The sequence below is a fragment of the Macaca thibetana genome, chromosome 1, assembly GCF_024542745.1.
Source record: "Macaca thibetana thibetana isolate TM-01 chromosome 1, ASM2454274v1, whole genome shotgun sequence".
In the NCBI taxonomy this organism is placed as follows: Eukaryota; Metazoa; Chordata; class Mammalia; order Primates; family Cercopithecidae; genus Macaca; species Macaca thibetana.
In genome coordinates, this window is record NC_065578.1 from 25595104 (window position 1) to 25619323 (window position 24220).

Sequence of the window (24220 nt, forward strand, 5' to 3'; positions counted from 1 at the left end):
CTCTGTAAAAGTTTAGGCCGTGTGTAGTGGCTCACGCCTGTAACCCCAGCACTTTGGGAGGCCAAGGCAGGCAGATCACTTGAGATCAGGAGTTTTAGACCAGCCTGGCTAACATGGTGAAACCCCATCTCTACTAAAAATACAAAAAAATTAGTTGGGTGTGGTGGCACGTGCCTATAGTCCCAGCTACTCAGGAGGCTGAGGCAGGAGAATCGCTTGAACCCAGGAGGCAGAGGTTGCAGTGAGCCAAGATCGTGCCACTGCACTCCAGCCTGGGTGACAGAGTGAAACCCCATCTCAAAAAAACAAAAAACAAAAAACAGGCCGGGCGCGGTGGCTCACGCCTGTAATCCCAGCACTTTGGGAGGCCGAGGTGGGCGGATCACGAGGTCAGGAGATCGAGACCATCCTGGCTAACACGGTGAAACCCCGTCTCTACTAAAAATACAAAAAACTAGCCGGGCGTGGTGGCAGCGCCTGTAGTCCCAGCTACTTGGGAGGCTGAGGCAGGAGAATGGCGTGAACCCGGGAGGCGGAGCTTGCAGTGAGCTGAGATCGTGCCACTGCACTCCAGCCTGGGCGACAGAGCGAGACTCCGTCTCAAAAAAAAAAAAAAAAAAAAAAAAAAAAAAAAAACAAAGTAAAAGTTTAGAATATTCAGTAAGGATCCAGTTGCAGTGGCTCACACCTCTAAGCAGGAGAATTGCTTGAGGTCAAGAGTTTGAGACCAGCCTGGGTAACTTCGTGAGATCCCGTCTCTATAAAAAACAAACAAAAAAATTAGCCCGGTGTGGTGGTGTGCTCCTGTAGTCCCAGCTACTTGGTAGGCTGAGGTGGGAGGATCACTTGAACCCAGGAAGTCGAAGCTGCAGTGAGCCACGATCACGCCACTGCAGTCCAGTCACTGCACTGCAGCCTCGGTGAAAAAATGGGTCCCTGTCTTCAAAAAAAAAAAAAGGCTGGGCGCGGTGGCTCACACCTGTAATCCCAGCACTTTGGGAGGCTGAGGCGGGTGGATCACCAGGTCAAGAGATCGAGACCATCCTGGCTAACATGGTGAAACCCTGTCTCTACCAAAAATACAAAAAAAAAATTTGCTGGGCGTGGTGGCACATGCCTGTAGTCCCAGCTACTTGGTGGGCTGAGGCAGGAGGACCGCTTGAACCCGGAAGGTGGAGGCTGCAGTGAGCCAAGATCATGCCATTGCACTCCAGCCTGGGCAGCAGAGCGAGACTCTGTCTCAAAAACAAAATCAAACAAACAAACAAACAAACAAAAAACAAAGCAAAAAAAAAAAAAAAAAAAAAAAGAAAGAAGGAAGGAAGGAAAGAAAGAAGGAGAGAAATTCAAAAAGGAATTTTGGTCTCTCTGATTTTTAAGTGTAAAGTTGAAATAATTCAACAAAAGTTATTTTTATTTTTGTTACAAATTCTTTCACACTTAGTTACTTCATTGTGGTTTACGGCCTCGGTTGTTTTCCTTTTCCTTTACAGGTACACTAGGCAAGTTCTCCTAATTCCTGGCCCTCAGGGAAGCTTATAGAGTGAGGAGTGAGGCAATTTAGAAAACCCTGTTTTGGAACTGAGTTGCTCCTCAATAGCTCCCCATGGAAGAAGGATTCCTAGTACTGTACTGCTGCAAATGACTTGACATCACTGGCACACAGCTTGGGCTGGGGTGAGGACTGTGGCTTCCTTTTTGAGGTGCTCTGACCCAGAAGATTTCCAGACTGGAGCACCAGGTGATCACCCAGGCACCTTGTCCTCTCATGTAATACTTGGGCTAGTCTCCTCTGAATGTTATAAAGACAGACTCAAGAGGCTGCCCAGTTTGTTTGCTTTCATTTTGTTTTCATATTCTTTCAACTTTTAGGCTGATCTTATCTCCCTGATTTTCCTAGTGTAGGGAAGAAAATGTGACATATACTTATACTGTCACAGGCAAGTTTCTAGCACACCGTGTTAGTGAAATGTGCTGCTTCTCTCTTTTTTTTTTTCTTTTTTTTTTTGAGACGGAGTCTCGCTTTGTTGCCCAGGCTGGAGTGTAATGGCCTGATCTTGGCTCACTGCAAACTCCGCCTCCCAGGTTCAAGCTATTCTCCTGCCTCAGCCTCCTGAGCAGCTGGGACTACAGGTGCACATCACCACGCCTAGCTAATTTTTGTATGTTTAGTAGAGATGGGGTTTCACCATGTTGGCCAGGATGATCCACCTGCCTCAGCCTCCCAAAGTGCTGGGATTACAGGGGTGATCCACCATGCCCAGCCTCCTTCCTTTTTTAATTTTTTAATTTAATTTAATTTTTTCGAGACAGGTCTCACTCTGTTGCCCAGTAAGGCTGGAGTGCAGTGGTGCAATCTCAGTTCACTGCAACCTTTGCCTCCTGGGCTCAAGTGATCCTCCTGCCTCAGCCTCCCAAGTACCTGGGACTACAGACCCATGCCACTATGCCTGGCTAATTTTTGTATTTTTTATACAGACGGGTTTTTTCACTATGTTGCTCAGGCTGGTCTCAAACTCCTGGACTCAAGTGATCCACCCACCTTGGCCTCCCAAAGTGCTGGGATTACAGGTGTGAGCCACCATGCCCGACCTTGCTTTTTCCTTTTAAAATAATTTTTCAATATACTTTTTATAAATTTGACCTCTTGCCAACAACTTTCTATTACTGTGTACCCAGCACTACCCATATGAATGCCTAAGCAGTATAGAAACTTAAGAATTTGTTTTCTTCTCTTTTCCAAATTATCAGGAGTCTAATGCTGTCAACTGGTAAATGTTTAGAGTTTAAGGTAAACATCACAAAGTTAACAAATACTTTTACAAATACTATAACAGACAACTGGGTTTGGGGCCAGGCATGGTGGCTTACATTTGCAATCCCAGCACTTTGAGAGGCTGAGGCAGGCAGGTCGCTTGAGCCCAGGAGTTCGATGCCAGCCAGGGCAACATGGCAAAAACCTGCCTCCACCAAAAATACAAAATTAGCCAGGCGTGGTGGTGTACACCTGTAGTTCCAGCTACTAGGAGGCTGAAATGGGAGGCTCACTTGAGCCCAGGAGTTTGAGGCCAGCCAGGGCAACATGGCAAAAACTCGTCTCCACCAAAAATACGAAAGTTAGCCAGGCGTGGTGGTGTACACCTGTAGTACCAGCTACTAGGAGGTTGAGGTGGGAGAGTTGCTGAGCCCAGGAGGTAGAGCTGAGATCATGCCACCGCACTCCAGCCTAGGTGAGAGTGAGACCCCATGCCAATTTAAAAAAAAAAGAAAGAAAGAAAAAGAAAATTGAGTTTGGAGATGTCATTTAAAAAAAACTTTTTATTTTTTTGAGATAGAGTCCCACTGTATCGCCCAGGCTGGAGTGCAGTGGAGCAATCTCAGCTCACTGCAACCCCCACCTCCTGAGTTCAAGTGATTCTCCTCCCTTAGCCTCCCAAGTAGCTGGGACTACAGGCGCGCAACACCATGCCCAGCTAATTTTTGTAGTTTTGGTAGAGATGGGTTTTTGCCATGTTGGCCAGTTTGGTCTTGAACTCCTGACCTCAGGTAATCCTCCCACCTTGGCCTCCCAAAGTGCTAGGATTACAGGCGTGAGTCACTGCACCTGGCCTAAAATCTTTTTTTTAAAATAGAGAATTCTGTTGAGCACATATTTTCAAATTTGAAAAATAAAACAAGGGGGTCTACGTAGTCAGTGCAGCTTTGAATATTTAAGATTTCTTGCCGGGCGTGGTGGCTCATGCCTGTAATCCTAGCACTTTGGGAGGCCGAGGCGGGTGGATCACGAGGTCAGGAGATCAAGACCATCCTGGCTAACACGGTGGAACCCTGTATTTATTAAAAAATACAAAAAAATTAGCCAGGCATGGTGGTTGATGTCTGTAGTCCCAGCTACTTGGGAGGCTGAGGCAGAAGAGTGGCGTGAACCCACGAGGCAGAGCTTTCAGTGAGCCAAGATCACACCACTGCACTCCAGCCTGGGCAACAGAGTGAGACTCCATCTCAAAAAAAAAAAAAAAAGATTTCTTCAGGTAACTGTTCTGCTTTGTGTCGCTGCTAGGTGAGGCACTCAAAAAGGCTGAACTGAAGGAATGAACTCCCTGAAAGGGACAGCCACACTTTCATGGAGTGAGGAAGTGCTGGTTGCCAGTCTGGGACTTCCCAGGTCACTAATTTTGAAACCCACCAAACACTAATCTAACGATCAAATTCTAGTCTTTCAGTAGCAAGGATTGAAAGATTGGAAGACTTTATTCTGTTTCCTCATCTAGCACCAGGATTCTGTTGGGGAGTTCCAATGAAATGGACTCTAAGCGGGGCTTGCTCTTTCCTTTCTCATCTGTCCAATTAAGGAAATTATTTGATTTGGCGCATCTTAGCCATTCATTTTGGTGGACAGATGTTTCTCTTGTTACAAAGACCAAGGACCATTCTAAACCCAGAGTCAGCTGAATCGGTAGAACAAATATCTCATGATTCCACATAGCTGCCTTAGGAGCACAGGATTTCAAACCATGCAGGAATCCGTGGCACGAGCACTGTTATGTATAGGAGCCTGAGTTTGAGAGCATATGGTGTGGTATAAATTGTACATTGTGGACATTTTTGTGCTATTTAGTCCAAGTATAATCACGCAATGTGAGAGCCTAAGTGACCCACAGACAACAACAACAAAAATGGGAAAAAGTCCCAGCGCAGTGGCTTATGCCTGTAATCCCAGCACTTTGGGAGGCCAAGGCAGGAGGATCACGAGGTCAGGAGTTTCAGAGCAGCCTGGCCAACATGGTGATGGCCAACATGGTGAAACTAAAAATACAAAAATTAGCTGGGCATGGTGGAGGCTGCAGTGAGCCGAGATCACGCCACTGCACTCCAGCCTGGGTGACGGAGCAAAACTCTGTCTCAAAAAAAAAAAAAAAAAAAGAGAAAAGAAAAACAAAAAAGATAAGAGTGAGAAGGAAAGGGAAGAGCAGAAGAGGAGGATAAGTTACTTAATTATCTTATTCTCTACAAGAAAAAAATGACTAATGTATAAACCTGAGTATCAGAGTAGTAATAATATTGATATTAATACCTTTGGTAATTATGCCCGTGACCTCAAAGTACAAAAAAAAATTCATTATTTTCCTTGTACTCACCAAATTCACTTTAAGGTCCCATAAAATGGGAGTTGCCATGTCTTCAGTTTTTCCTTGTTTTTCTTCTCTTTGTTCATGGGCTTTCTTGGACAGTGAGGGTTTTTTTGTTTTTTTTTTTTTTTTTTTTTCAGACCGAGTCTTGCTGTGTCACCCTGGCTGGAGTGCAGTGGTGCGATCTCGCTTCACTGCAACCTCCACCTCCCAGGTTCAAGCAATTCTCATGCCTCAGCCTCCCAAGTAGCTGGGATTACAGGTGCCTGCTATGAAGCCCAGCTAATTTTTGTATTTTTAGTCGGCCAGGCTAGTCTTGAACTCCTGACATCCAGTGATCAGCCCACCTCAGCCTCCCAACGTGCTGGGATTACAGGCATGAGCCACTCGGCCTGGACTGTTTTTTTTTTTGTTTGTTTGTTTGTTTTTAAAGATGACATCTCGGCCGGGCGCGGTGGCTCAAGTCTGTAATCCTAGCACTTTGGGAGGCCGAGACGGGTGGATCACGAGGTCAGGAGATGGAGACCATCCTGGCTAACACGGTGAAACCCCGTCTCTACTAAAAAATACAAATAACTAGCCGGGCGAGGTGGCGGGCGCCTGTAGTCGCAGCTACTCGGGAGGCTGAGGCAGGAGAATGGCGTGAACCTGGGGGGCTGAGCTTGCAGTGAGCTGAGATTCGGCCACTGCACTCCAGCCTGGGCGACAGAGCAAGACTCCGTCTCAAAAAAAAAAAAAGAAAGAAAAAAAAGATGACATCTCCATGTGTTGCCCAGGCTGGAGTGTGGTGGCTATTCACAGGCACAATTATAGCAAACTACAGCCTTGGATTCCAGGCCCCAAGCAATACTCCCACCTCAGCCTCCCGAGTAGCCACTGTACCGGACAAAATGAGGGATCTTGATCTGAGTGCTAGGCACTTATAAACAAATATTGAATCCAACAGGCTTGTACGATTTTGGAGGTATGTTTTTCCTTTTAAGTAGATATCAGCTTTATGGGAGGTACAATGGTAGTGTATACTCAATGTTGTATATCATAGCAGAGTAATTATAAGAGGATCTCCCATTATAGTAAATTGAATGAAAGGATTGACATCTCAAACCAAAAAGTGGAAAATGGCAAACTGGTTTCAAAATATCACGGTGAAGAGATGGCTATTCTACTGGAGGGGACCCTCTGCTCTGATGCTTCTAAGCAGACATAGTCCATATGACTGGATTTTGTGAGTCTATTTGAAATCCTGGTTATTACAGTTTATAAATGGATACAGCCATTTGGAAACCTGACTTAGAATGAACGTCTAGACATTTGTTTCAAAAGTAGAGCTAGCTCTCAAACTATAGGCTCCTTGCTTTGAATACTGAGTAGGGCATAAGCCTTTAACTTTCCTTTCCTCATCTCCTACCCTCACTCACTTCCAAGAACACCTCTGTAGAGTTTTCATCTGTCTTTGCAGTACTCCGTTCCTGTAAATTCCTTCTCCATGTTTTTGCTGTTTCATTTAGTTTGAAAAATGGCAGTGTGGAAAGTGTGGAATATGTTTGGTATAACCTTAATCCTGGCCAGCATCTCTGATCCCTAAAAAAAAAAAAAAGTATGTGTGTATATACATATATATATATATATATATAGAGAGAGAGAGAGAGAGAGAGAGAGAGAGTGTGTTTTCTAGGGTTAAAAATACAGAAGTAAAAACCTTAAACAAAATAGAAAACAAACCTCCCTTATTATCCGGGTCTCCTACATATTTTTAATTGTTTAGAAAATGTTTCTCCTGGGCCGGGCATGATGGCTCATGCCTGTAATCCCAGCACTTTGGAAGGCCGAGGCGGGTGGATCACCTGAGGTCGGGAGTTTGAGACCAGCCTGACCAACATGGAGAAACCCCATCTCTACTAAAAATATAAAAATTAGCTGGGCATGGTGGCACATACCTGTAATCCCAGCTACTTGGGAGGCTGAAGCAGGAGAATCGCTTGAACCCAGGAGGTTGTGGTGAGCTGAGATTGGGCCATTGCACTCCAGACTGGGCAACAAGAGTGAAACTCCATCTCAAAAAAAAAAAAAAAAAAAAGAAAAGAAAATGTTTCTCAAGTTCTTCCTGTTAAATATTTCTCATATTTTGGCATCACATACAAAAATATGATGCCAGAGGTTTGTGTGTATGTGTGTGCATGTATGTAGTGGAGGTGAGGGGGAGACTTGGTTGGTCCTATAGCACGGTGTGCAATGGTGAAGAACCTACTAAATTAATCTTCACATTAGCAGATCACTGAGAATATGAATCACTCACAGGCAGTCAAAAGGTGATGTCAGTGAACGGTTATGGCACAGCATGACTGCTCCTGTTTGATACTGTATTTAGTCCTAGCACTATGGCTATTGCAGGGCTCTCCTATGAATTTTATTGTGGAATTTCAGAAATTTCTACTGCCAGGTGGGTGCAGTGGCTCATGCCTATAATCCCAGTACTTTGGGAGGCCGAGGTGGGAGGATAACTTGAGCCCAGGAATTCAGACCAGTCTGGGCAATATGGCGAAACCCCATCTCTACAAAAACATTTTTAAAAATTAGCTGGGTGTGGTGGCGCATGCCTGTAGTCTCAGCTATTAGGGAGGCTGAGGCAGGAAAACCACCTGAGTCCGGGGAGGTCAAGGCTTCAGTAAGCCATGGTCACACCACTGAACTCCAGCCTGGGCAACAGAGTGAGACCCTGTCTCAAAAAATAAATAAAATAAAATAAAATTCTACTGCCAAGTAGTAGCTAAATGTAATTCCCCCCACCCCCCGAGACAGAATCTTGCACTGGGGTGCAGTGGCATGATCTCAGCTCACTGCAACCTCAGCCTCCGGGGTTCAAGTAATTGTCCTGCCTCAGCCTCCCAAGTAGCTGGGATTACAGGCGGCTGCCACCATGCCCGGATAATTTTTCTAATTTTAGTAGACAGGGCTTCACCATGTTGACTGAGCTGGTCTCAAACTCCTGACCTCAGGTGATCTGCCCTCCTCGGCCTCCCAAAGTGCTGAGATTACCGGTGTAAGCCACAGTGTCTGGCACTAAATGTAATTTCTATAGCATTAATAAGTATTCCAGGAGGTAGTTAGATCAAGGAACAAGGTACTTAATGAAGTTTTAAAATATGGCTTTGGAGTGGTTATTATTAGCAATCGTCATACTGTTAATTTCTAGTTGAAAGAATAACAGGCTCACAAAAATTTCTAAGCCTTAGGAGAAGACCGATTTTGGTGGAAATTGGGTCAGAAGAGCATGTGCAACTCAAGGATTGCTGAGGATGAACAAGTGCATAGGTTAAAGTTGCTTCATCATGAAAGGTGAGTATTTAGGGTAGAGACCATGGTCTTGGTCTACAGAACTTGGTTAAGTTTATAAAATGGTTTCTGTTTACCCTTTCTACAATCAGTGACAAATTGTACTAATAATGATGGGCTCCTAAAAACCCTCAGTAGCCAATCAGGTTGTAGCCCCCTTGACCTTAAAGTTTTTTCCTAGAGAGTATTTTCTTTCTGAAGGCTGTGTGGTACCTCCACTCTCCCGTGATTCCACCTTGGAAACACTAGCTACTACTTCATAAAGAACTGGAAGGTAGGTGTGGCGGAGTCAACTACAATCCCTCTTTTCTAAACACTTTGGACTTCCAACTTTATCTGGGCTAAAGGGGCAAACACATTAGCCACAAACTCGGGTTTTTGTTCGACAGAGTATCCATATTTTATTTATTTATGTATTTATGTATTTATTTTGAGACGGAGTCCCGCTCCGTCGCCCAGGCTCGAGTGCAGTGCGCTATCTCGGCTCACTGCAAGCTCCAACTCCCAGGTTCACGCCATTCTCCTGCCTCAGCCTCCCGAGTAGCTGGGACTACAGGCTGCCGCCACCACGCCTGGCTAATTAGAGTATCCATATTTTTAAGTAGTTGTGAGTGATTAGAAGAAAAATACTTCAATGAGCTCTTGGGCTTTGTTCCAAAGTCCAAAGGGACTAGTAAAAATGTGTAATCTCCATCCTGGTTTTGGTGTTGGGGGCAAAAATAGTGCCTAGTGTTGCACAGCACTGTGTGCTCTTGAGTGTAGTTTGTAGATGAGTTATATTGATGAATACACATTGTGGTAGAGGTGTGTGTGTGTGTTTCCATGCTGGGTTTTTTTTTTTTTTTTGAAAGGAGTCTCACTCTGTCGCCCAGGCTGGAGTGCAGTGGCGCAATTCCGGCTCACTGCAACCTCTGCCTCCTGAGTTCAAGCCATTTTCTCCTGCCTCAGCCTCCTGAGTAGCCCGGATTACAGGTGCCTGCCACCATGCGCAGCTAATTTTTGTGCTTTTAGTAGAGACGGTGTTTCACTATGTTGGCCAGGCTGGTTTCGAACTCCTGACCTCAAGTGATCTGCCAGCCTCGGCCTCCCATACTGTTTTTAAAATGGCTTGTTGAATAGGCTTGATGAAGTGTGCTGGATTTTTTCGTCCATTGTCTCCTGTTCTGTCCCTCCCACAGCAAGACTAGAAGAGCAACAACACACTTCTATATAGGTCTCTAGTAGTCTCTTTGGAAGGGTAGGCCAATAAGAACCAACATGCTGGTCCCTACCCCCAACCCCTCTGGTGACTTCTGAATCCAGATTCAATATTGTTAAATTTCAGGGAAGAAAGTGATAATGTGGAAAAGTGCCAAAACTCAGTCTGATTTTTCCTGGCAGCTTTCCCTTGGTGTCATCGGTAAGTTCTGTATTTCACTGGAGTGGAGTGCCACACTGCTACTATAGTATTCACTCCCACGCCTGACTTTTTTGTTTGGTCCATTTTATCTTTGGGAATAGGCGTTTTCTGTAGGGATAGATGGGTTTAAACCCTATTAAAGCTGGTCAGAATGTTTTTCATTAGGGGCCACTCAATTCCTGTCTTATACCTAATAGATTTTTTGGATTTTCTCTGATTCTTATACAAAAAAAAGCCAGTATCATCATGCTGGAGGATTCTCTTGAGGTGGTTGCTTTGCAGAGAACAGACAGCATGTTTGCTTTTTTAGCCACCTATCCTGTTTCATAGGACTGCATGCCTGCCTCCCTCCATTTTGTCTGTGCTTACACTGTTTTTGCTTCTCTTTCCAACTCTTCTACAGAACTTGTGTTGGAACAAAAGACTCCATTCCAGATCCATTCCAGAGTTGCTGTGAGAAACTTCCCCACTGACTCTTTTTTCCTAACTCAGTAAAATGGCAGTGTAAGAAAGCTTTATGGAGGCAAGGGCTGAAAGAAATCTCCACCTAGAATACAGTGTTTGATTTTTCCTTCTGATTTTCTTGTCAACTCTCAAAAACTTCCCTTATAATCATTTTATATGTGTGAAATTTACCTAGGTTGGTTTTAAAGAACAAAACAAAACAAAAGCAGCCTACATTGGTTTAACATGGGAAGTCCAAGATAACAGATTTTTTCTGTTCCTGGGCAATAGCCTTCTGTGCTAAGACTGGTGACCTTACCCTTCCTTGGTAATATTGTTGGTGCTTAGCCTTCCAGATCTAAAAACAGCTTAGTATAATAAGTACCAAGTACAAAATTGTTAAGTTTCTCTTTTGATTGACTATGAAGTGGCTATCAAGCTTTTGTTTTTGTTTTTGTTTTTTGAGACGGAGTCTCGCTCTGTTGCCCAAACTGGAGTGCAGCAGCACGATCTTGTCTCACTGCAACCTCCACCTCCTTGGTTCTATCAATTCTCCTGCCTCAGCCTCCCAAGTAGCTGGGATTACAGGCGGGTGCCACCACGCCCGGATAAGTTTTTGTATTTTTAGTAGAGACAGGGTTTCACCGTGTTAGCCAGGATGGTCTTGATCTCCTGACCTTGTGATCCGCCCGCCTCGGCCTCCCAAAGTGCTGAGATTACAGGCCTTAGCCACTGCGCCTGGCTCAAGCTTCTTTAAGTGGGTTTTTCATACAGTATTTTTTGTATTAGTTGGTGAATACAAATCTTCAATGAGCTCAGCAGAAATAAGAAATCCAAATTCCTGATCTGCCCAGTGGTTTTATAAAACCCCAGTCCTGTTTTTTTGTTTTTTGTTTTTTAAAAAAATATTAGTAGTAGTAGCTTTACTCAGTCTTTTCCACAAAAATAAGCTCACTGGTCAGCAAGCTCACCAGTAAGACTGGTGAGTGAGGCTGTGCTTAGGAGAATATGAAAGCCTTGGTACCTTTTTCCTCATATTAGACTGGCCCTGGGTGTTATTTTTGTTTGAAACCTGCCACAAGCCAGACCAGCCGGGACTTTTACTTATTTTATTTTTTGTTTTAGTTTTGGGGAAAGTGGGGGTGAGGGTAATTTTTATTTTATTTTGGGACAAAATAAGCTGGTTGACTTACGCCTGAGGCTCTTTTTTTCACAGCTACTTTGGGGAAAAAAAGTCTTATTCAGAAATTAACATTTCTCAAAATGTGTTCCTTATTATTCTGAAATATAAATGACCCCAAATTGCTTAAGTTTGAGATGAATGGGGAAAAGATCTAGAAAAGCATTTACTGTGTGCCCACCAAGTTTGAGGCCTCCTGGTTTGCTCCTTTGGCATTCTAGGTCCTTGGCAGGCACAGTTTTACCGCGAAGAGCTGTTGAATGCCATTCCAAGTTCATTCCATTTTTCTCCGTGTGTGGATCCAGTTCGTATTTTACAGCTCCCGTCTGGGAGCCGGTAACATAATGAATTGCCTTGACTCTCGCTTCAATCCACTTTCCTCGCTTAATATGCAGCCCAAAGTTTTGCAACTCGCTGTCAGATGGTAGTGCTAGACTTTCACACCGATCCCAAAGCCTCCGCTGGGGCTGTTTCTTAACACGGAGTTACAAACTTTAAGAAACAGACAGCTCCAGACGGAAATCCACGCCAGGCTTTGAACTCTGCTTCTGGCTTCCGTCAACTGACATAGTTGCCCTTTTGCTCAAACTCGCAGCTCTAGTTCGCACTCTAGAGAGCTCTGCTGGGTGTCTGCTGCTGTGCCGCGGCGGGAACGTGTGGGGGCAACAACCTGGCGCTCCAACGATTCTCCACGCCTTAGTTAGGAACCTAAGCAAACCCTCACTAGGGTCCCTGGGCTTAAAACGACTTCTCCCACAAGGATTGGGTGGAGGAAGGAGCCGAGCCCGATCTTCTGTTTGTTTGTTGAGTTTTTCAGACATTTAGGGGAAGCAAATTGCGAGAGAGGAAGGGCTGTCTTCTCTGCACACGTTTCCCTCTCCTAGCAAACCCTCCAGGCCTCGGTTCCACATTTTGCAGTTGACTCTCTGGATTTTAATAGGTTGTTCCCTTATCCTCGGGCCCAATCCATGCACACTGTGCAGCCGGATAAAATGGGAGCACATCCTCTGCCATTTTCAGCCGGTTTGTCCTGGCAGCCCTGCCCCCTTCCTTGGCTGCTCTGCCGCTGGAGTTAATGCGCCCAGAAACTCCGCCTGATACTCCAGGCCGCAGATCCAGTCCATGTTTGCTAAGTGCCGTGCGGTCGGGGACGGCGATAAGAACTCTCCTGTGAGGGAGAGCTAGCGAGACTTTAGTCCGGTTTCCATGTCAACGATTCAGTCCATATTTGCCATCAGGCTGTTGGCCGAGGCGCTTTCGCGAGGGTAGCGCTGTCCTAGTCCTAGTTCTCCAATCTGCGCCGGGATTCCTGAGCTGCCTGGGTGTGGGGTTAAAAGCCAGGGACCGTGGGGGAGAAAACTCCACCGAAGGGAGGACCCACAGCCCCCAGCCGGGGTCTCGCTGCTCGGGCCAGCCACGTGCCCAGCTCCTCCCTTCCCCCCCTTTCCCGTTGCCACTGCCCCTAGGGAAAGCTGATGGGCCAGTTTCTAAAAAAGTTCCCTCAGCTCAACAGTCCCTGGGATTGTGGTGTGGGGCTCTAAAGGTAGAAGTGGAAGAGAACCCTAGTGAATTAAAAAACAAAAAGAGAAATGCCACATTATCTCCTCCAACCCAGGTGGATAGATTTTTGTGCACTTTACCTTATTGCTAGAGAAAAATGGTGACTGTTTTCAAAACAGCATGCCCACGTGTAGGGAAGGAGATTTTTGGCGCTTTCCATATTTCACAGCCATTGAAGAAAGGGGATGAGGGCTTTCTATGGAGAGAAATCCATTCTAGCTTCCAGATTTTCACTGGGCTCCAGGTTTCCCATTACACCCCAGCTCTGAGGAAAATGGCAGGGTAATTGCATGTAAAAAAAATCCTCATTTGTGTGCAGGACTCAGGACTGTTTGCCAGCTCAGAGGCAGTTGATTAAATAGCCAAGCTCTATTTATGAGCAGCCTATAATTTGGTTTCTAGGACCTAATGCACCGGGGAGAGTTGTTGCCCCTGAGGACTATGAGTGAAAAGAGGGCACTGGCCCATACCAGTCAGTTGGATCTTCTTGGTAGGCTGCTTTGGTTCTTGGCTTGAGGCCGGGGGAGGGGAGAAGAATAAAGCTGTGGGATTTTTTTTTTTTTTCCACCACTGTTAGATTAACAGGAAGGTTTTGCCTTTTCAATGTAGGATTCACTAAGTTTTCTTGCGGGGGAGAAGTGAGTTCAGGCTTTGGAATTATTCATAGTGACCAGGGATATGGCCAGCACTCCGGGATCCTGCATAATCTAATGGTCCTGTGGCCATGAAGTCTCCCTTTACAAAATCTGAGGGGGAAAATATCCTGGTGTCTAGGAACACTGGCCTGGGCCTTTCCCAAGGCAGCCTTGGGTCTGGTGAGGAGCTGGAATCCCCTCTGGCTTTCGTAGCCTGTCATGTCAGAACATTCCAAGTCAGCCTGAGGAAGAAAAGGCTGCTGCTGGGATTTGGTGGGGCCTGTAGATCAGGACAACACTGGAGTTTTCTGTGTATGTCTTGATCTTTTCAGATCCAGCTCAATCGGGGTCTCTTAGAATGTAAATGGTAAACTTTAAACAATTTTTACGCTACAGGATAGAAAACAAATCTGAGAAGCATCCATTTTCTAAGTGACTTGTTGGACTGTGCCTTTTCTTCAAGGAGAAAATGGTTTCCATTTTCTGCATCTCTCTTCTGTAATGGTTTGAACACTCAGGTTCCTGCAGTCCCTGGAGCCTCTTCTGTGGGTTTTCAGTCTTAGAAGGTACTGTCTTTGGAGACTGGGGATACTGGTCATTGTGGGCTAAGTTTTCCTGAGAGGGAGTGAAAACAGGGTTTAGGTTCTCCTGCTGGGTAACTGTTGTATGCTCCTAAAGCAACTTCAAGTGGCCTCCATTTTAAGTCAGTGGTGAGATGATCAGTTTTGACTTCAAATCCATTTTGATATTCTGATTCCATTGTTGAATGTGCTCACAACTTGACTTTTTTTTTTTTTTTTAAGGCAAGTAGACCGAAGGCAGCTTTGGTGACTCCACTTCTTTTTAAAGTCACCCTCCTCTGCCCTCTGACTTTAAGTGACAGGCAGTTCCCTCCCCTCTTTCAATTCTGTAAAATGGGGATAATCCGGACCTCATGCCCCCAGAGCCTTGTGAGGACCGGCTAATGAGGGCAGGCGAGTGGGAAACGAATCGTCTGAACAATGACCAGTCATTCCTTTGGGCTCGCAAAGAGGGTAAAAAGGCTGGGTCTTTAGCGGGGTCTGTAGAAGGCTTTGAAGACGAAAAGTGCTGTAGAGGTGCTAAACAGCAGCCAACGGACCGGGCCCGCTGCCAGGGGGTCAGGGCTGGGCCGAGGCGGCCGCGGTCTCGGGCTCTGGCCAATTTTGCAGTCGCGGGTAAAGTTCACGCTGCCCGCTCCCCTCGGTACGGCCGGGAGGGGACAGACCTGGATAGGGACGCCGGGAGGGAGGCGGCGCAGGCTCCAGAGATGCGCGGGCTCCGGGCCGGGTTTTCTCCGAAGCCTTCGGCGGCGGCGCTGCCTAGCGAAAGCGGCTAAGGGCCTGCCGCCGCCGCGGCTTGTTCTCTCCCCTCCTCCTTTGTGAGGGGTAGGGAGCGAGTCCGTTCCACGGCCTGCGCCCGCTCCGCTCTCCACTCCGGGTTTGCAAGGCGGCCGCGACGGCGCTGGGTAAAATGGCAGTGCTGAGCCTCGTGTCGGAGTGAGGGGGACTCGGAGGAGAGTGGGGCGCTCTAGCCGCTCAGTCCGGCCGAGCGCTTTCTCGCCCGCCCGCTGCCGCGCCGCAGCCTCGACCCAAGCCGCGGCTGGCGAGGGAAGGCAGGGCGCCCGGCCCGGCCCGCGCTCTGAGTCTGGCTCCCGGCGCCCGGGCTGCTGCCGCGCGCCCTCCAGCCCGCCCGTCCCGGGTCCCCCTCCCCCCGCTCCCTCCCTCCCTCCCCGCCCCCTCCCCCTCGCCTCCCTCCCTCCCTCCCTCCTCCTTTCTCCGGCAGCAGAAAGCGGAGAGTCACAGCGGGGCCAGGCCCTGGGGAGCGGAGCCTCCACCGCCCCCCTCATTCCCAGGCAAGGGCTTGGGGGGAATGAGCCGGGAGAGCCGGGTCCCGAGCCTACAGAGCCGGGAGCAGCTGAGCCGCCGGCGCCTCGGCCGCCGCCGCCTCCTCCTCCTCCGCCGCCGCCAGCCCGGAGCCTGAGCCGGCGGGGCGGGGGGGAGAGGAGCGAGCGCAGCGCAGCAGCGGAGCCCCGCGAGGCCCGCCCGGGCGGGTGGGGAGGGCAGCCCGGGGGACTCGGCCCCGGGGCGGGGTGGGAGGGGGGGAGAAGACGAAGACAGGGCCGGGTCTCTCCGCGGACGAGACAGCGGGGATCATGGCCGCGCAGGTCGCCCCCGCCGCCGCCAGCAGCCTGGGCAACCCGCCGCCGCCGCCGCCCTCGGAGCTGAAGAAAGCCGAGCAGCAGCAGCGGGAGGAGGCGGGGGGCGAGGCGGCGGCGGCGGCAGCGGCCGAGCGCGGGGAAATGAAGGCAGCCGCCGGGCAGGAAAGCGAGGGCCCTGCCGTGGGGCCGCCGCAGCCGCTGGGAAAGGAGCTGCAAGACGGGGCCGAGAGCAATGGGGGTGGCGGCGGCGGCGGAGCTGGCGGCGGCGGCGGGCCCGGCGCGGAGCCGGACCTGAAGAACTCGAACGGGAACGCGGGCCCTAGGCCCGCCCTGAACAATAACCTCACGGAGCCGCCCGGCGGCGGCGGTGGCGGCAGCAGCGATGGGGTGGGGGCGCCTCCTCACTCTGCCGCGGCCGCCTTGCCGCCCCCAGCCTACGGCTTCGGGCAACCCTACGGCCGGAGCCCGTCTGCCGTCGCCGCCGCCGCGGCCGCCGTCTTCCACCAACAACATGGCGGACAACAAAGCCCTGGCCTGGCAGCGCTGCAGAGCGGCGGCGGCGGGGGCCTGGAGCCCTACGCGGGGCCCCAGCAGAACTCTCACGACCACGGCTTCCCCAACCACCAGTACAACTCCTACTACCCCAACCGCAGCGCCTACCCCCCGCCCGCCCCGGCCTACGCGCTGAGCTCCCCGAGAGGTGGCACTCCGGGCTCCGGCGCGGCGGCGGCTCCCGGCTCCAAGCCGCCTCCCTCCTCCAGCGCCTCCGCCTCTTCGTCGTCTTCGTCCTTCGCTCAGCAGCGCTTCGGGGCCATGGGGGGAGGCGGCCCCTCCGCGGCCGGCGGGGGAACTCCCCAGCCCACCGCCACCCCCACCCTCAACCAACTGCTCACGTCGCCCAGCTCGGCCCGGGGCTACCAGGGCTACCCCGGGGGCGACTACGGCGGCGGGCCCCAGGACGGGGGCGCCGGCAAGGGCCCGGCGGACATGGCCTCGCAGTGCTGGGGGGCTGCGGCGGCGGCAGCGGCGGCGGCGGCGGCGGCGGCCGCCTCGGGAGGGGCCCAACAAAGGAGCCACCACGCGCCCATGAGCCCCGGGAGCAGCGGCGGCGGGGGGCAGCCGCTCGCCCGGACCCCTCAGGTACACAGCTGAGTGGGGAGGGGGCTGGGGCGAGCGTGGTCCTGGGGGTGGGTGGCGGCTGCGGTCAGCGGGCCACAGCCTTGGGCTCCCCTCAGTCTCGGGCCCCCACTGCTGGGGAGCTGCCATTGTCTGGCTCTTCTCTCTTAAAATGGCTGCCTGTCTGCCTTCCTCTCCTTTCCTCCTCCAGCCTTTGTGTCGGGCTTTCCCAGAGGTGTCTGCTTCTCTTGTTCCTCTCCCTTGGTCCCTTCGAACTCCAGGGGTCTTGATGGGGGTGCGGGGCAGAGTGTGTGGGGAAGGGCCTGGCCGGGAGTGAGGGGGTGCTGGGGGCTCAGGTTAGGAGTGTAGGCAGTGGTAGGAACCCAGGAGTTGAGTGAACGTTTCTTTGCTCACCTGCCGCTCCTCTCCGTCCCCCGGCCTTCCTCTGGGCCGCCCCCCATCTGTGCTTTCAAAGAGGGCCCCTAGAGCTCGGAGGGACCTCGAGGGAGGGCAGGGGACTGCTTGGGAGCTGCTAGAGGCCGGCTGCGGTTCATCTAGGGCAGCCCTTGCCATCTCCTGTCTTAGGCTCCGCCGGCCCAGTGGCCTGGGCTTCTCTCTGGAAGTGCTGGTAAACAGCTGAGTGATTGGAGTAGTAAGTGCAGATTGCTTTGGTTTGGGATTTGAATTATGGAGGTAAAATCCTTCTGTCAAAGCCAGGAGACAGTTGGTCTTAGGTTGACATCCTATCTGTGATCTGATTGGCTCCCCATCTCCTGCTCTTGGCCATTTATAATTGCCTCTGATGTAATGGTACAACAATCCTGATGAGCTCATAAACTTTTACACTCTGCTTTTCTGCCAGTGATAACCCAAACCATCGCTGCCACTATCTGCCTTTTATTCCAGAGCTGAAATTGGCTGTGACCTTGAGGAGGGAGGTTTAAGTAGCAATACTGTATCAGCAGGAGCAAAGCCTCAGACAGCCTGCCCTTGTTACATTGTGCCCGAAACAAAAGAGGGGGCAATGGCATTTTGCTTGTACCTTGGATTTATTTTGCTTGTTATGTTTTATGCAGCCTGAAATGAATTCTGTGTTGTCAGAACAGTAGCTGAGTTTTTTCTCTACAATGGGTTTGCTGTTTGTTTTGGTTTTGTGACTTTCCTGATGGTATAAATGACTTCTTTGATGGCTCTGAAGATGCATTTGTCTTGAGTAATTTTGACACTGGTTGCTTTGCAGAATTGAAATGATTTTACTGGGGTTTTTATTGAGTGGCAAATGTGGGATCTTTATGGGTGGGGGAGAAAACAATTTTCGTTTTTTAGTTTTTTTTTTTAAGAACTGGGAGCTTTCTGAGGAATTTTATATCAGGTTCAAGCGTTCTGTGTTATGGAAGGCTGGCCTCATTCTTTGTTTACATGTTGAATCTTGTTAACACTTTCTTTTGTTAATTGAACTTTGGAATAGCAGCTTAATTTAAACGGAAGTTGGTGTCTTTCATGATCTTGAGGGACTTTCTCCTAAAGGCTTGGTTTGGTGAAATTGTTTTTTCCTGGAATAACAAAAAGTCTAGTTTTCTGTTTTGTCATCAGTCATTTTAGAGCTTTGAAATAGAGACTGGCCAATTTATTCCTTTGCATTTTAATGTACCACTTTTTTTCTTGTCTTCCAAGACATGAAGATATGACCTAGAATGACACTTGAGATTAGCTTAGAAATTGCAACTTCGAAGTATCTTTTTATACTATTCTATCTTGTTTTATTTTATTGCTTTTCTTCCATTTTCATCATGCTCTGTCAGCAGTGCTTTTGGTCAGGGATACTGAGTATTCTGTGGAGTCATACATGTTTTCAAAGAGGGGGAAGCTCCATCCATCGCCTCCCAAACCCCTTGCGCTTTTGTGCTAGGAGATTTTGTTCACTTACTAGCTGTATTCCCAGCCCATCCTAGAGCTACTTTTCTACTCCTCCTTTGAGCTGGGCATTTTGAAATTAGCTGTGTTAGATGGTGGGCTTGGAGCTCTGTGCCTTGATTCTACATCTTCCATGATGTTGTGTATCTGGGCAAGAAATAGGGAAATGTTACATTGTTTTTCTAGTGTCTGGAGGAAAAGTTTTGTCTTAAAAGACAGCATCCTCTTGTCTCTGGGTCATCCTATAGTCTGAACCTCTTTCCCTTCATTCCCCTTGTTTTGTTTGGTTTTGGCTGAAAAGTTTACCTTTCTTGAAAACTATTAGAATAAGTCATTTGGGGTAGTAAGTCAGGGTTCATTTAAAAGCAAAATTGATTTGAACTCTGCTGGTTTGGAAATATTTAGTCAAACTTTTTAAAGAAAAAGCCAACTCTTTTGGTATAATGATTTCTGTTTTTCAGTCATTAAATTATGGAACACTTTTTCTGTGTGGATGATAGGAGAATGGATACAGTCCCTGTTTGGAAGCCTGTCTGCTGCCTTTGGATGAATTTTCTGATCTCTTTTATTATCACTAGACCCACACACACACAACATAGATTCCTAATTAATTTCAGCTCAGTGGCCTACTCCCCAAAGGCCCAGGGAATGGGCTGGTGAGCATTCACTTGTTTGAGAGAGAGTGCAGCTTCCAGTTTTGTGGACTGCTTCAGGTGTGTGGTAGTAGTCTAGGTGAGGGTTGTAGGTTCAGACTTTGTTCTGAATTCCTTTTTGCCACTTGAGGATGAATGTTTTTTCAGACCATGATGCTTTAGTCTTGAACATTCTGAAATTAAAAAGTCTTGCTCTGCCCCCATCTTTCCCTGGCCCAGTCTTAGATTAAGAATATTTTGCAGCGACTTAATTAACATAGCTAAGGTGATAATGTTTTCATTTGACTCTGCTGTTATGAAATAAAGATTAGGTATGTGTATTGTGACTATGTCTTTTTCACAGGAGCTGGGAAGGTCCTAGCAGACAAACTTCTACTTTATTCCTTTTCATAAGTAGCGTATGTCAAGTGTTGAATCCTGGTACTGATGACATAGTTTTAGGTTACTTACACACACGAAGTTGATTTAAGGCCTTTTATTGGAACACTGTTTAGCAATAATACTTTGAGAGTAGTACCAGTTTACCAAGGTAAAAAATGAAATACAATAAATAGTCCAGGAACCAGTTGGATTTGATTGTAGAAGTTTGGTTGTTAGTTTCTACTATGGAAATATCAAATGATATTTCTGACTCCTGGGAAACAGATACAGGAATCCTAGATTTATTATGGGAATGCCTACTGGCAGAAATTCTAGGCTGGCTGAAATACAGGACTCTTGGAGCTCTCTCAAGTAGGAGGGACCAGGAAAACCACACTGAGATGGCACTTTAGTTGTGGGGGTTTCATGTTTCTCTACTGTTCATGAGAGAACTGGGGTGATGAGGATTGAGATGGTGGTGTGAGAACAGAGAAAGCAGCCAGGACCGAGTTTGGCTTCTTGTGTATTGGGCCCTGTGAGGACTTTTTAGGTTTCTTGCTTTGTGTGTGACATGGGTAACCATGACAAGCAGCACCTGCTGAAACAGGATGTCTTGGATTGCATTAAACATTAATATGTTGGATTGACTCCTGTAGGGTGTAATGTCTACAGTAGGCCCTTTGCAAAGAGGTTAGTGAACTTTTTAAAAATGTGGGAATAGGCTAACAAAGTAATGGGCAGGGCCCTTTCCTCTTCCCACCCCTCAAAAGGTTTTATTGATTGGCTTCAACTCTCAAAATTCTAGAAGCAACTGAAGCTTGTAAATATGGTAAAAATGTGGTATTCAAATATATTGGCACCGAGTCGTTCTTTTCTGCCAGTGAGCTGTAATGCCTGGGGCTCGAATGGAGTACTGATTCCTGTGACTTTTATCTCTGAGTTTTTTGTTGTTTAGATTGGTCATTATTATTACTGATGCACACTTAAGTTGTTATTACTGGTGCACACTTGAGTTGTGTGTTGCATTAGTGGTAAAGAGCACAGGACTCACAACAGGAGGAGGAAGGAGGAGGCTTAGGTTCCACATACAGCTCCAGATTAAGCTGTGTGACCTGGGCAGGTCATTTGCTTTCTCTGTTTTTCATTTTCTCCCTCATCAATAAAATGAAGTTGGTCTGCATGACCTCACTCTAAGATGCTACACATCTGTGCTTCCATAGCTGGCTTGTTTGTGAGGGCAGCTTTCTATGCATAAATCAGGAGTCTTGAGACCATCTTTCTTCCCCTGGGCTGAAGGAACTCAAAGCTATTTTCTCCTGAGATTCACAGGAACAAGCTCTGAACAGTTGGGTGCCGTTGTGGTCTGTGGACCTTTACAGAAAAAGCTCTACCAGACTGTTGCCTTGAAACTGTTAATCTGTTTGTCATTAGTCATTCCACCTGGCTGGTGGTTTTAAAACACTAAATAGTCATTGGAAAGTTAGCTAGATTTCATTAAAGCAAGACTTGAAAAATAGTTGCTTCAGGATCCCCAGCAGGCTTTGGCACTTGGGGTTGGGGTGAGGAATGGATAATCATAAGTTCAGTGTTAATATTCTGCTGCTTTTGGGAAGGAGTAGGGAGAGAGAGGAACATTAAGCTCTCCAGATTCCTGGTGTTTGGGCAGGTCTAGGTCTGGTTTGGGCAGCTGGTTGTAATCTGAGTGCTTGGACTTGTCCTGTAAATTTTGCTGAGAGAGAAGCAAAAGTTCCTGAGACTGGAAGAGGAAAAGCTGTGTTTCAGGGTCAATTTCATAGGTGCATTCGTTGTTTCTCATAGCTATGGTTTAAAAAACTACATGGTGTGCTTTGCACGTGGTCCTGGAAATGCTATTCTTTCTCTTCTCCAATACACCTGAATTTCCATTCTTTCTCTTCCTGGCTTAGCAGTTTAGAAGTGTAATTTAGGTATATTAGAGGAAGGGAGCTTTCCTTTATAAAGGAGGGAAAATAGTAGAGGAAACGGTGTTTGATAATTCTCTGCTTGACACAGCATCTTCTTCGTCTCTGAAGGAACCGAATGTTTCAGAGCTTTGTGTAAATACTTGCTGAGCTGTCAATATGTACCCAGGAGGTTTCTGTAGTAAGATGTAAACAGTTCTATAGAATGTTTGACAGGCAAATTAGTAAACAGTTTTCAAGCAAAGATAATGCTAGCCTCCTCATGTGGTGGAGTAAAATAACATTGGGGAAAAAGACTTGGGGATAGGAAAAGGGTAGTGCTGGGGGGCAGTAAGTGTGGAGATAAGAAGTGATCTAAAAAAAAAAAATTGACATGGAAAGATGCTGCCCTGGCAGTGAAACCTCTGTGGCCCTGCCTCCATGCTAAGTTCAGGGCATGTGATACCTTGTTAAAGTCAATTGCAGTTTCATAGTGAAAATAGAAGTTTGGAAAGAAGATCCTAAGTGTCAGTAGTAAGGTTAAGTATTACCCCAAACGCTTGGCTTATGAGACTTTGAGGTTTAAAGGGTAGCTTGGTGAGATTGTTTTTGGCTTGGTTTGCATTTCTGGAATATTAGAAAGGAGAAAAAAGATACTGCAGATTGAGTGTCGTCTTCATCCTCAGTTTTGCTGTTGTACTTGGGATTATAAGTCCGCTACCCAAGGGCCTGGGTTTATTTATACAGTTTTTACTGGACTTCTGTGCATCACTTATGATAAAATTAACATGCCTTTACCCCCAGTTCCTGGGGCAGTACAAAGCCCAAATGTTTGGGGACTCACTACATCTTACTTGAAGGATTGTGTGGGTAGACACTGTCTTTGTTTTTGAAATTGCCATTTTAGGATTAAAAACATATCTGGGTTCCTTCAGTGACACATTGTTTTTATGGAGGAAGAAGAAGAATCTATGAATATTTTAGCTGTCTGCCTGTGGTCTTCTTCTTTGGTAGCCTTGTGAGATGACCAGATTTGCCTTCTCAGAATGTCTTTTTTTAACTAGATTCATTGACTCTGACACCAGTTTTCTTTATAAGAAATGTTTTTTAGACCAGAGTCCTGGAAGTGCCCTTTTGACTTAGCTGTTTATATAGTAGCAGGGAATATGAATGTAATTATGGTCCTGACCATGATTTTTAGGTTCAGCTAACTTACTACCAAAGGCTATCAGCTTGTTTTAATACAAAACACAAAAACTTGGATTGACACTGACATAGGTTGCTTAATATTGCATGGTCCTTTCCCAGTATGTTGGTGGTGAGGGTATTAGGAACTTCAGACTTACTGCTGAGAGCATTTGTTTCTAAGTGAGAGAGATCTGGAAATTCCATTGGGGGTGGGAAATAGCCCTGTGTGATTATACCAGATAGGTACTAGGAAGAGATTTAAAAGGTAGAAACAATATCTCCATAAGAGGCATTTGGTTTTCTTAGGAAAGCATACTTATGTGCACATATCTGGAAAACTTGCAAAGCAAGGTTTTATAAATGGATATAGACCACACTAAATATGTGAGCTGAAGGCATTAGAGGAAAAGGTTCAATCAGTTTGGCAGGGTTAACATGGGACAGCTTTTCAGAGGCTTTTTTTGTGGAGCTAAATATTCAAGAAAGTTAAAGTACTAATTTGCCTTTTCATAATGCTATTCTTAAGTTCCATGGACTTGATAGAATCCACATTGCACATCCATCTCCAGACCAGTAGTTGTCTCAGTGTTCCAGTGACTTTGAGAATTTGGACTCTAATCATAAAACTCCATGAAAGAGTGGTTCCAGGGTCTTAGTGGTTCCTGTGGTTAGGTCAAGTCTTTGGTACAGACTGCTATGTTCTTGGCTAGTTTAGGGGCACTTTTCTAGTAAATTTGGATTTGGAAGGTCACGTCACCTTCAGAGTTGTGTCCCCTGGACAGCTCTGTAGTAATGGTGGTTCAACTTTGTTGGTGAGTCTGGACCTTTTCTGTCTTGGCAGAGTTACTTGACCTTTCTTAAATCAAGAGCCATGAAGTACCTGTTGGGACTCTTAGGCTGCTATTTCTGAAGAGCTGGGAGTTGTGTTCAAGCCAAGTTGCTTGTGTTAGACTTATATTGAGGTTGATGGGTTAGGTAAGTGCATATACGCAGTCTGCCCATTTATTCATAGAAATGGCCTTTAATACTGTTTTTGGCCAAGTGCGATAGCTCACACCTATAATCCCAGCACTTTGGGAGGCCAAGGGGAAAGGATTGCCCAAGCCCAGGACCAGCCTGGGCTGTTAACATAGGGAGACCCCATCTCTACAAGACACAAAAATTGCTGGATGTGGTGGTATGCACCTGTAGTCCCAGCTTACTCAGAAAGC

General features: G+C 47.3%; 2 protein-coding genes across 3 annotated transcripts in view; one reads left to right on the forward strand and one right to left on the reverse strand.

Moving 5' to 3' along the window:
* Positions 1-11623: 11623 nt before the first annotated feature.
* On the reverse strand, positions 11624-15855 carry LOC126937927 (translation initiation factor IF-2). The gene is made up of 2 exons (XM_050762240.1): positions 15602-15855; positions 11624-15422 (listed from the first exon to the last, which is right to left on the reverse strand). Exons 1-2 carry the CDS (start codon positions 15853-15855, stop codon positions 14732-14734), a joined length of 945 nt encoding a protein of 314 aa, XP_050618197.1. The 3' UTR covers positions 11624-14731.
* The window catches only part of ARID1A (AT-rich interaction domain 1A), an 87282-nt gene continuing 78528 nt past the window's right edge, over positions 15467-24220 (forward strand). Inside the window, exon 1 of one of the 2 annotated variants that reach the window (XM_050794270.1) lies at positions 15467-16999. In XM_050794270.1, the coding sequence (XP_050650227.1) occupies positions 15854-16999 (1146 nt within the window). In that variant the 5' untranslated portion in view covers positions 15467-15853. The remainder of the gene's footprint in view (positions 17000-24220) is intronic. The other variant, XM_050794271.1, reaches the window with a different exon arrangement.

Coding starts and splice junctions, on each gene's coding strand:
- LOC126937927 (XM_050762240.1), bottom strand. CDS start 15,855: ATGATCCCCGCTGTCTCGTCCGCGGAGAGACCCGGCCCTGTCTTCGTC. Junction 15,423..15,601: donor GCTCAGCTGCTCCCGGCTCT/GTAGGCTCGGGA, acceptor GCGGGGAGGGAG/GGAGGGAGCGGGGGGAGGGG.